Below are 12,884 nucleotides of genomic sequence, written 5' to 3'. Positions count from 1 at the left end.
TTTTTTTAACATTCAAATTTTTTTCATTTTGTTTTTTGAAATAGGGCCTCACTATGTAGTTCAGGTTGGCTTTAAACTCACTATGTACCCCAGGCTGGCCTTGAACTTGTGATCCTCCTGCCTCAGCCTCCTGAGTGCTGGGATTACAGGTGTGCATCACCATGCCTGGCAATTTTTTTATTTTTTTGGTACCGGAGATTGAACTCAGGACTTTGCACTTTCGAGGCAGGTGAGGGGCCACTGTGCCAAATCTCTGGCACTGTTTTTTGATTTTTTTTTGAGACAGGGTCTTGCCATGTATTCCACACTGGCCTTGAACTCAGTGTACCCCAGACTGACCTGCAGCTCGCAGTGATCCTCATGCCTTACTTAACCTCTGGAGTGCTGGGAATGCTGGGATTCTAGATGTGTACCACCACAACCAGCTCCCAGTTGTCCTTCGTTATTCCTAGTAATATTTGCTCTGAAGTCTTACTTTGTATGATATTACTATAGCCACTCAGTTTTCTTTTGGATAAGTACAGTGGAGCCTTGACTTATGAACTTGATTGGTTTCTGCAGGCTGGTTGCATCTCAAGTTGGTTGTAAGTCAGTACATCTGAGATCTGGATGTTTACCTAGGTACATGCTATAAGTAACGAGACAGATGAATCTTCCATTAACCTAATTAATCCAAGTTGTTCGTATGTCAGGCTGGTTGTAACTTGAGGGTCCACTGTACTGTGGTTTGAATGTATCTCTCAGACTCCTGTGTTGGAAATTTAGTCCCCAGTGCATAGGGTTGGATGGTGGTCCATTTAAGAGATTAGGTCCTGAGGGCATGAATTAAGGCAGTAATTGCAGGAGTAGGTTAATGATCAAAGGAGCCAGTTTTATTTTTTAATTTTTTTGGTATCAGGGTTCGAACTCGGGACCTTGCACTTTCGAGGCAGGCGGTGGAACCACTGAGCTAAATCCCCAGCCCAGGAGCCAGTTTTAAAAGGGTGGATTTGATCCCCTCTCTCTTCTCTCTCTTTTACTCCCTTCTTTTCCTCTCTCCCTTCCCCCTCCCCCAGGTTGGCCTTGAACTTGTGAGCCACCTACTTCAGCCTCTCCTGAGTATCTGGGAACAAGATTTTCTCTTTATCGCTAGTTTTAAGCAATTTGACTCCAATATAACTTGGAGTCATTTTATTTCTGACATTTAGGGCTCATTGAGCTCCTTGGATTTGTGGGTTTTTTATAGTTTTTCATCAAGTTTGCAAGGATTTCTTTCAAATATTCTGTCTGTTCCCTTTCTTTTTTTTTTTTTTTTTGGTACCTGGGATCAAGCTCAGGTCCTTGTGCTTGCGCAGCAGGCGTTGAAACCACTGAGCTAAATCCTCCGCCTGTTCCCCTTTCTAATCCCATTATGTTAGGGAGTGTCAAGTTGTCCTGTGAATTACTGGTGCTCTGCTCACTCTTTGTAGCCCTTTTACTTTCTGTGTTTGAATTTGGGAAGTTTCTGTTACATCTTCCAGTCACTATAATCTTTTCTTTTTTTTTTTGGTACCAGGGATCGAACTCGGGTCCTTGCGCTTGTGAGGCAGGCGATGGAACCACTGAGCTAAATCCCAGGCCCACTGATCTTTTCTTTTACAAAATGAAATCTGTGAATCTTCTGCAGTGACGTTTTCATCTCAGGCAGTCTTCATCTCTAGGTAGTAGGTTTGTTTCTTTTTCTATCTTCATATCTCTGCTTAATGTGTTTGACTTTTCCTTTAATTTCTTGAACATTTACAATATAGTTGTAACAACGTTTAATGTCTGTTCTATCATTTGTACCATTTCTGGTCAATTGATTGATTTTTCTCATTAATTTTTTTTTTTGGTACAGGGATCAAACTCAGGTCCTTGAGCTTGCGTAGCAGGCGGCAAAACCACTGAGCTAAATCCCCAGCCCATTTCTCACTACTTTTTAATCTCCCCTCCCCTTCTCAGGTGCTCTAACCAAGCAGTTAAATCCAGCCCCTATAACTCCTTCTTGGCCAAAGGCCTTTATAAAATAGCAGTGTGACTAGTCAAGGTTTTATATACATACATGTAGAAAGTTTTTTGAAGTGCTGGGGATTAAACCTAGGCCTTGTGCCTGCAAAGTCTGTGCTTTCCCACCAACCCCTGCCCCGCCCCGCCCAGTGCTATACAAAGTTTGTCTTCAGGTTCTATTGATTTCATTTCCTGTAACATTAGAAGTGGTGGAGGGAAGGAACATGAAAGAAACAGTTCTCCTGTGGCTTTTGCTCCCTTGTTCATCTGGAAAGTCTTCCTTTCTTAGACTGGAGGACCTTGCAAGGAGAAGGGCATGCTGTTGGGGCTGTGCCTTCCACCTGACCCTGCTCACAGGCACTCTTCTACACAAGGCTCACATTGCCCTGGGAGTCTGCTCTTAAGGGGCTGGTATTTGGAGTGTGGGGCTCAGCTGCAGGTTGTGCTTCCTACTTGCTTAGGTGAGTTCCATTTCCTTGATAAATTAACGATTGGGCTTAATTACTTAGAGTAGTGATGAAATAGGACTCAGTTGGAAAAATAGTTCCCTTCCCCCCTCACGTTAAGTGGAATGATTCTGGAAGGAGGATAGTCGAGGGAGCAAACACAGTAGCACGCTATATAGCTGGTTTCTAGTTCTTTTGTCATCACACTGGTGTACAGGGTGTATTCCTCACACTCTGTCCATTGGTTCTGAAGTTACCTCTTTATTAGAAGGCACCTCGGGTCGAGTCTGTGGACTGTTTCTTAAAGAGCTAGAGAGTAACTATTAGTTAGGCCATATAGTTTCTCTTGTGTTCAATTAGCACTGCTTTTGTAGCTTGAAAGCATCCACAAGCAATACATTTTTCTCATAAAACTATATTTAAAAACTGTTTAAGGGCTGGGGATGTAGCCATGGTAGAGCCCATGCCTAACATGTGTGAGGCCCTGGGTTCCATCCCTAGCACTGCAAAAAAAAAAAAAGCTAACCCGTGGGCTGTAGCTTACCGACTCCTGCCTCAGTTCAAGCCTGTACTTTGCTGAATGTTTAGTATTTTCTTCTCATCCCTGTATTGTAATTGCTCCCTAGAAACCTTTGCCAGCTTTACCTTGTTTAAACATACATCTCATGTTACTAGCTTAGTAAGTACTGGCTCCCTGCAACCTACCAGATAAGGTCAGAATTCCCTTATCCTCAAAGCTTCCACAACCTGATCCTTCTTGGGGGTTTTTTTTGTTTGTTTTTCTTTTGTACCGGGGATCGAACTTGGATCTTTGTGCTTGTGAGGTAGGCAGAACCACTGAGCTAAATCCCCATCCCCTTTTTGTGTTTTGTGTTTTGTTTTTTTTTTTGGTACCAGGGATTGAACTCGGGTTCTTGTGATTTCGAGGCAGGCATCAGAACCACTGAGCTAAATCCCGGCCCCCCTTTTTGTATTTTTGATCTTAACTGCAGGGATTCCCCATCTGGCAGCCCCTACATGGTCTACTCAACCTGCCCTCCATTCCCTGATATTTCCTTGAGCCCTGCTTTTCCTGGAGTGTTGTTCCTGTTGCATCACATGTCCTTCTGAAACAACTTGGTTCAAATCTCATCTTTTTCTTTTCTTTTCACCATGTAGCCCAGGCTGACCTCAAACTTGGAGTGATCCTCCTGCCTCAGCCTTCTGATTGCTTGGAGTACAGGTGTATGCCACCACACCTGGAAAATTCCACCTTCTTTAAGAAGTATTCTAGGGCCTGTTGGTTGAGAAAGTGTTGCCCTCCTTTCACTGTTTTGTCATGCTGTTTGAACAGCTCTAGTGGTGGCTGCCTCCATTTGCTGTCAGAAACCTCTGTGTCTGTGTGTACATATGTCTGTCTTATTTACCCAGAATCCCTTAAGAGGTGAGCAGTGAGTCCTCTCTCATCTCTGTCTCTGTAGTCTGGCACAGAGCTGTATCATGTGTTAGCCAGCTTCACATCACTACGGTGAAATATCTGACTAAGGCCACTCAAGAGATAAAGAGAGATTTATTTTCGGTCATGGTTCTGGAGGTTCAAGTCCAAGATCAGGTTACTTGACTGATTTGAGCCTCTGGAGAGGGTAGCACATCATGGTGGGCATGTCTACAGTGAGTGCTCACATCATGAGTCAGGATGCTTGGAAGAGGGTCTGGTGGGGCCAGCAGTCTCTTTCGAGGGCATGCCCCAGTGACCCAAGGACCTTCCATGAGCCCCTACCTCCAAAGCACCTCTTGGTAAGGCCATCCTTGGGATGGAGCCTTCAGCACCTGGCCCTTGGGGGTCACTCAACATACAAATGATAGCAAGAGCCAAACTCACAGTATGTGTTTGAAGTGATGCAGAATTTATTGTCTTGGAATAAGTATTACTATATCCACTGCTGCAGCATTGTAACAGTTCCTGGTTACTCCTTTGGGAATATGTTTTCTAGGCCTTCTGAAAGAGGCAGGCTGTGTGTAGTTGCCTTGTCTGTGGGCTCATTGGTGGCGGGGCTTTGCCAGTCCAGGTCTCCACTCTTGCTGCTGCCTCAACGAATTCTTGCCTTTGCTTCCACAGAGCTTCGGTGTAACCCTGGGCAGTTTGCCTGTCGCAGTGGTGCCATCCAGTGCATCCCCCTCTCTTGGCAGTGTGACGGCTGGGCGACTTGTGAGGATGAGAGTGATGAAGTCAACTGTCCAGGTGAGGGAGTGTGTTGAGCAGGTGGGTGTACACAACCCGCCTCCTGGTAGTTGGTTAAGCATGCCTCCCATGAGGGGTGGAAAGGTTTAGCCTGGTGATCTCTGCTGTCTCCATACATTTGAAAGATAGAGTGATCTGACTTCTTGCCTGGCTTTCTCTGTCTTTCTAAAAAACAAGTGCTTAGCCAGGCATGGTGGTGTACAACTGTAATCCTAACCCTCAGGAGGCTGAAGCCGAAGGATTGTCATGAGTTCATAGGCAGCCTGGGATACATAGTGAGTTCAAGGACAGCCTGAACTACATAGGGAGACCCAGGCTTAATGGGCATGCTTAAGCCAGCCATGGTGATGCACAGCTGTAATCCCAACACTCTGGGAGACTGAAGCAGGAAGATCACAAGTTTGGATCCAACCTGGGCAACTTAGTGACTTAACCCTGTCTCAAAATAAAAATAAATAAGGGCTGGGAAGGTAGCTCAGTGCAAAGGCTTTGAGTTCAATCCCAGTACTGGGAGGAAAAAAAAGAAAGTTCCTGACATTGACAGAACCCAGAACTTTGGAGATGGCAGGGCAGGAGTTGTGAGGAGGCAAGTGAGGTGCTGCTGGCCCTGGACTTGTGTGACTCCTGAGGGAGAGCTCTCACTACCTCTCTGGCATCACCTCAGTGTGGCTCTGGATGTAGGTGCCTCTTGAGACTTGGCCAGAGTCCTGACAAGTGTGTTACTTTGCGTCATGTACCCGTCTTGCCACTTACTTGCTGGTGCTCTGGCATTCAGGGTTTTCTTCAGGTGATGTGTAGGTGCCTAGAGGTATATGGAGAGGATGCAAAAAGTTTAAATTGTTGGTCCTGCACCTGATTTTTTTCCTAGTACCCTTGAGGAGTGTAAGGCACCCCATTAGTGGCAGTGGTCATTCGGCCAGCTGCTCTCAGCTTGGGTTGGGTGGAAGAAATAGCATCTTGTGTGTACATATGGATGTGTGGACATGTGTGCGATTGATGTGGTTCTGACAAAGCTCCTAAAAGGAAAGTATATTTTACTTCAGCTCCAGAACCAAAGACCTGAACTTTTTGGCCTAATATTCAAACTACTTCTAGCTGGGCATGGTGGTACAGGCCTGTAATCCCAGCTACTCCAGAGGCTGAAGCAGGAGGATCTCAAACCTATCCTAGACGACTTAGTACGACCTTGTCTCAAAAAAATAGAAAGGGCTGGGGATGTAGCTCAGTGTGAAGGCTTTGGCTTCAGTCCCTAGTAGTGTAAAACAAAAACAAATTCCTTCAGTGTCTGGCATAATTCTTTTTGTGGGGGGATGTTTTGAGACAGGGTCTCCCTGCTGCGTAGTGTAGAGTGGCCTTGAACTCACTATGTAGCCCAGGCTGGCCTCAAACTTGCAGTGATCCTCCTGCCTCAGCCTCCCAGGTGCTCGGATCACAGCCATGTGCCACCATGCCCAGCTGTCTGGCTCAGTTCTTTTTTGTTAGCCTGATTTTACTGCTATTTTCCCTCCAGTGGCTCAGCTGAACTGTTTACTGTGCGCGCTCCATTAATTTCCTAGCTGCATGCTTGCTTTATTTCTTTCTATTTTTCTGGAATTCCCTTGTTCTGCTACTGTTTGGACAAACTCTGCCATCTTTGAAAGCTTGGCTTAGATGGGTCTTTCTCCCTCTACCAGCACCTTGTCTGTTTTTCCCTTACAGCATCTAGAACCACTGGTAATTCTCAACATTCCTGGGGCCTATGCTTGATTTCTCTCTTCAGACCATGAGCTCCCTAGTGCAGGAGGCCTTTCCTTGTTCTTAGTGGAACCTGGCCTCTGACATGAAAGGTGTGCTGTAATTCATAGAGGCCAAGTGTTGAAGGAAAATGGATTCACTCCAACCAGGAGCTTTAGGGGGCCACATCCAGCAGAAGGTAACAGTTGAGTGTTCACAGTTATTTTACCAGGTTCCAAAATAAGCAGGGGCAGGTGCAGTAGCACATACCTGTAGTCTCAACTACTGGGGAGGTTGAGGCAGGAGAATCACTTGAGCCCAGGAATTTGAGGTAAGCCTGGGCAGCATGGCAAGTCTTGTCTCAAAAAAAAAGAAGAAAAGAAAAGCAGAGATGATCTTGTTGGATTATATTGAATGCAGTTTAGAGGGGACTGCTCCTGATCATCCCTTGAGCCATTCTTCATGGGATCATGCATATCGGGTGTAGAAGTGTTGACCTTTCTATAGGGAAGTTTGAATGATGGAAGCCTCTTCAGGATCTTCTGGGACCAGCTTGTGTCTGCAGCCCACCTAGATGTTCATTGGGCCAAAGTCCAGAGAATGTACAGTACTTGCCAGCACTTGGAACACAGGTGCTCTGTGGTTGGTCATCATCGTCAGTACTACGTGGTCATGAGTGGGAACCTTTCCTGGACTGCTCACAGAGTGAGAACTAATACCCAGCCGCTTGGAGAATTTTCTGAAGAAAGAACTAAATGGTTCTTGGCTATCAAATGGGAACATAGCATTTTTGCTTTTCTGTAAGTGGCATTTGGCCTCAGGTTTCAGGTTGTGGGTAATGACAGATACTGCTGCGGACACTGAGTCAGCCACACTTGTGTTTGTCCTCTTTTCCATGCACCATGGACTTTTTGAAGGGTAGGGCTAGGTCTGATTTCTCCTTCAGACCACATAGGTTGGCAGAGAGGAAGCCTCAGCTCTTGAGTAGGCCTGAAGTTACATAGCTTGCTGCATTTTCCCCCCAGATTGAAAAATAAAATGTATCACATGGAAGCCAAGAGTTTTGAGTGGGTAGTCTGCTCTAGGATCCAAGCATTGAAGACATGACACCTAGGACCAGCCAGTATGGACAGACTCATTGAGGATGACAGGGCAGCTGAGAAGACCACGACCATTTCAGATCTCACCTGGCTTCCCCCTGCCTTGTGTTCCTGTGTCTGAGCTTGTGTATAGTAGATTGATTTCTCATGGTTCTTCATGCTGGGATTCTGACAAATTTAAGTTATAAAAATACACAAAGAATAATACAATACTTGTTTTCTTACTTCCCTGAATTAATAACTGCAGAGTTTTTTCTTTTCTTTTCTTTTTTTTTTGTTTTTTCCAGGCTGGCCTGGAACTTGCCATGTAGTTCAGGCTGGTCTGGAACTCATAGTAATCCTATGCCTCAGCCTTCTGAATTATAGAAGTGCACCACCATGCCTGTTGTTTTCAAGTATATTTAAGAAAAAATTTTAAAAGTACGTTACGGATTTGAAGTCAAGACCTCAAAAACTCCTCTATCCCACTGAAAAAAAGAAAGTTCGTGTGTGGAAGGTAGTGGGAGGCTAGTGGATAACCACTTCTGCTCTAAAAGCTATGGGTTTCTATATATGGGGAAAGTTTAACCCTGTGGAAAGCCCTAGCCAGCCTCAATCTAGTTGTTTTTTTAATAGAGGCTCTGGGACTTTCTGAGTGACCACAGGAGGTTATTTTACTGCCCTGCTAAAAGTATATGAAGATATAAAACCACAGGGACAAAGAAAATGAGAAAAGATGAGTCATTTCAGTAACAAGAGATAAGTTGCTTCAGCATGTTTTTGGAAGATGGGAAATGGGTGTTGTGCTGCATAAAGTTGGGACCCTCAGTACTTCCTCATTCCCTTCCAGGATCTTTTCGGATGTCAGAGGCTGGAAGGGTACAGCCATAGCACTTAGACCGAGCTAGGGGGCTTATTGATATCTCTGAGCCTATGAGATGCAGCTCAGGAAATGTGGAAAGAGGAAAAGGGGTAGAAAGCTTTCTTCTCTTGGCAGTGATGTGGGAACATGGGCTTAGGGAAAATGTCCCTCCTAACCTGCTAGATATCAGATGTGCCGAGTTTGTGTCCCCTGAAATTGAAGAATGAATTCTAAGGAACAGCGGAGATTAACAGTAGGAAAAATGTATTGAGAGAGAGCTCCTGAGAGATAGGAGGGAACTTGAAAGTGGGTTACCATAGAGCCCCACTTCTCTGAGGATGTTTTATAGAGCAAAATCACAAAGTAGGTACCATGTGGGTCAAACTGTGATCAACCAATAAGATTCTAAGTATAGCTGCTTAGGTAATATTGATCCAGTCTTGGAAGCCGGTCTTGTAGCCAGGGTACATGGAAAGAACAAAAGCATTTTTAGGAAGGAATGAGTAACCTGGGTGACTGATTCCTATCTAGACTTTATTGGACCAACTGATACCAGTTATCACCTTAAATTAATTGTTTATCCCTCAGGGAAGCATGCAGGCCTCCTCATTTCATCTGTATCTTGAGGCCTAGCCTTCGATAGATGCGCATCCAGCCACGGTTATAATGTGTTCTCATCTTTTACACTGTTCCCCTCAAGGACCTAGCCCTGTCTGATTGCCTATAGTATTTCTACCTAACTTAGCTGTCTATATAATAAGATCAGGGTAAGTTTTTGCAGTGGCTTTGACATTGTCCCAGTGGTCTGCTGTCTCAGGGCTGCTGAGCACCTGTGATATTGGCAGTAGTTTTCTGCACTTTCCTAACCTACAGATGGCAATAGTAGCTTTCTGAATCCTGACTACCAACTGTGGGAGTGCAGTGGAAGGTTAGAGGTGGCCCACTCTAGTCTTTCCACCTATTTTGAAAGCATCTAATTCCTTGTAGTAAACCCCTTTGTGTTTGAAATACCCAGTAGCATGGTTTCTGTTTTTCTGATACAAATAAGAATTAATATCTATAAATTTGTTGTTTGGTGCTGAGGATTGAACCCAGGGCCTCAGGCATGCTAAGCATAGCTCTACCATTGAGCTTCACCCCCCCAGCCTAATATGTGTGTGTGTGTGTGTGTGTGTGTGTGCGCGTGTGTGTGTGTGTTGGACCCAGGACCTTGTTTGTGATAGGCAGTTACTGTACCCCTTAGGTACAACTCCAGTCCCTAGCCTAAAGTTTTTAAAGGAGAAAAATTTACAATCTTAAGAGACATTAAGGAAAACTAAAATAAAGAGGGAATGTTACTGGCTAGAATGACTCAATATGCTAAAGTTTCTTTTTTATATTAATTTGTGGATTCAGTACATCTCCCAAGATGGTTTTATGGGAAATGTGACAAAGAGATTCTAAAGTGTAGGGAAGAATAAAGTCATAATATATTTGGTACTTTGAAAAGAGTAGAAAGCATTTGCCTTTCCAGGATCAACGGTAACTTTAAAGTTGGTTAGAGACAACCAACTGGCTCATGAAAGAAAAGCTGTCAGAAAAAGATCCTGGAAACTAGATAGATGGGAGAGGTAGAATTAGATGTCACTGAGCACAGGATATTCCTCACACACAGTACTGTGACAGTTGGAAAAGAGTGAAATTGGATTCCTAACTCATAGCATATAGAAAAAAGTTTTCACTTTTGAAAGAAAAGATTATGACTTTGAAAGGCAGTACAGTGTTTTTTAAAAATTAACAAAAATTATTTCTAAAACATAAACCAATTTTACTAGATTAAAATTTACATCTCCTTTATCAAAGTAAAGATTGTGAAAAGACTAATCACAGAGTAGGGAGAAAATATTTGCAACATTTACTGTCTTTAAAAGATTATAATTTAGCATAGTACTCGCTTCGGTAGCACGTATACTAAAAGATTATAATTCAGCATATATAGGGAACTCTTAAAAGTAGACAGAAGATATAAATAGCCATTTCTTAGGGAAATTAGTAAGAATGGTGATTAGATGTACGGAAGGATATTCAGTGTCATTCGTATTCTAGGACTAGGGTAAAATACCATTTTAGAGATGCTTAGATTGGCAAAAATTAAGGTATCTGCCAAAAGGAAGTGTTGGAGAGTATGTGAATGGCTTAGAAATCTTCTTTTGTACCAGGGAGAGGATAAATGGATATACTAACTTTGGAAAGCAGTTAAACTGAACATTCTTATATTCTGTGATCCAGGATTCATACCTGGGAAAATGGAGAAATTCTTGTAGCATTGCTTATACTAACAACTGTCATGGAAACAGCCCACATCTGTACTCACATGAGATGGAGTATTGTGCACTAATGACAGTGAATGAATGTTAGGTTTGTGCAGCAACATGGATGTATCTTCAAAACAGAGTGTCAGATGACAAAGGTTGCAGAAACCACAGACACCACAATAATGATAAGCCAAATCTGTCATTCTGTTACTTAACACATGATGTGTAAACTAAAAGAAAAAATAAAGCACAACAATGATAAATAAAGTTTTGGCTCCTCATTCCTCCCTGGTGGGGAAATACAGGGATGAGACTAGAAGAAGCAAACGTGAGTTTAACACTACAGATAATGTTTAAATTCCTAAATAGAGTGTGGGGAGGCAGTTGACAACTGTACTTTATTGTGAGGCTTATATCTTATGTATCTCTTTCCTACATTCTTTGGAATGTTTGAGATATTTTGTTTTTATCTTTCTCCCTGCCTCCCTTCCCTTCTTTTTTCCTCTCCTCCTCTTCTCTTCAGTAGACCCAAAGGTAATCTACCACTGAACTATATCCCTATCCCCATTTTCAGTATTTTGTTTTTGTTTTTTGAGACAGGATCTGTTCAGTAATTCGGGCTGGCCTTGAACTTATTATGTAGCCTAGGGTGACCTTGAACTCACAGCATTCCTCCTGTCTCAGCCTCCTAAGTGCTGGGATTACAGTTGTGTGCCACCATGCCCAGCTTCCCGTTTTATTTTATTTTATTTTCCAACTTCCCATTTTATTTATTTATTTAGGTACCAGGGATCGAACTCAGGTCCTCGTGCTTGCAGGGCAGGTGGTGGAACCACTGAGCTAAATCCCCGGCCCTAGCTTCCCATTTTAAATATGTCTTGAGGTAGGGTATTGCTGACTTATTCAGGCTGACTTTGAATTTGTGATCATCTTACCTCAGCTTCCCAAGTGGCTGGGTTTACAGATGTGAGCTACCACACCTGGCTTAAGGCTATTTTCTAGACCTTAGCTGTCCATTGATAGCTATGAGTCCCATGTGGCTGTCAAGCACCTGAAGTACAACTGAAATGAAGATGTGCTGCAAGTATAAAATACATGACAAGTAGCAAAGAATTAAAACAGAAACAATGTAAAACATCTTGTAAATACTGGCTTATTCTGATTATGTGTTTGAATATATTTGGTTTAGAGTACTAAAAATAATATATTTCTTTTGCTTATTGAAATGTGGTTTGTATTATATTTCTATTAGATAACACTCAATGTCTGTAAAATAGGAGATACCAAGCACCACAGTGGGGAGTTGTGAAGGTTGAAAAAAGAATTGAGAGAAATTCGCTGTAGTGACAGGGACCCTCGGCCCTGTCTTCTGCCCTGCTCTCCACATGCCAGCAGCCATATCTGTGTCCCAGGCAGGGGATGCAGGAGTCTTTTCCTGGAGATACTGTGTTTCATAGAGTTAGAAGGGGAATGACCATAACAGAAGATTCTGACTAAAACACTCTCTTTCTTGCAAGGTCCACCATGAGGCTCACTTGAACCATGACTGAGACCTGGCCCGTGGGTGCTCACAGAGCCTGAGCTATCTAGACCATTTTCCTCTTAAACATGGAAGACGGCTTTTCAGGCTCTGGAAAAAAAATCCATTATGAATCTTTTGCAGATAATACTTCACACAGCATATCCTAGAATACAGGGGCAGGACAGAATGGGCTGAGATAGTCAATTCTTCTATATGTAAAAATGATGTGGGAGTTTGGAAGAAGGCTGCTGGGGCTGGCCCCCTGCCTACACTACTTACTGGCTGTGGTCTTTTGGGTAAGTTGATTCTATAAAATGAGGAAAAGAATATGCCTATATCACTTAGGGATGTTATGAAAATTAAATATATATATATATATATCAAGTGTGAAGAAAAAACATGGTACACAGTAATCCCTCAACATATATTAGCAGTTAGTTATTAATTTAGGGAGGAAAAGTTTAAGCTTGAGGACATAGGAGTAGGCAAAGACTTCATGAACGAAACCTAGACTACACAGGAAATACTACAAAAGAATCAACAACTGGAAAAAAAACAACTGGGATTTCATCTTATTAAAAAGCTTCTGTGGGCCGGGAACTTAGCTCAGTGGTTCCACCACCTGCCTTGCAAGCCCAAGGACCCAAGTTCGATCCCCGGTACAAAAACAAACCAAAAAAAAAAAACCAAAAAAGCTTTTGCACAGCAAAAGAAACTACTAACAAAGTGAAGAGACAACCCAC

At 43.1% G+C, this 12,884-nt stretch overlaps 1 protein-coding gene across 7 annotated transcripts in view; it reads left to right on the top strand.

Annotated features, from left to right (window-relative positions):
• The window catches only part of Dgcr2 (DiGeorge syndrome critical region gene 2), a 91,267-nt gene that overhangs the window by 24,023 nt on the left and 54,360 nt on the right, over positions 1–12,884 (top strand). For 4 of the 7 annotated variants that reach the window (XM_004874867.4, XM_087203016.1, XM_087203017.1 and 1 more), the window contains one exon: positions 4,549–4,671. The exons of the other annotated variants lie outside the window; for them this stretch is intronic. In XM_004874867.4, coding sequence (XP_004874924.1) covers positions 4,549–4,671 — 123 coding nt within the window. The remainder of the gene's footprint in view (positions 1–4,548; positions 4,672–12,884) is intronic. 7 annotated transcript variants of the gene reach the window in all.

Source organism: Heterocephalus glaber, unplaced genomic scaffold (assembly GCF_053883595.1).
Source record: "Heterocephalus glaber isolate CG9 unplaced genomic scaffold, H.glaber_assembly_v1.0 deba00001781, whole genome shotgun sequence".
Classification (NCBI taxonomy): Eukaryota; Metazoa; Chordata; class Mammalia; order Rodentia; family Bathyergidae; genus Heterocephalus; species Heterocephalus glaber.
This window is presented reverse-complemented; position numbering and strand designations above follow the sequence as displayed.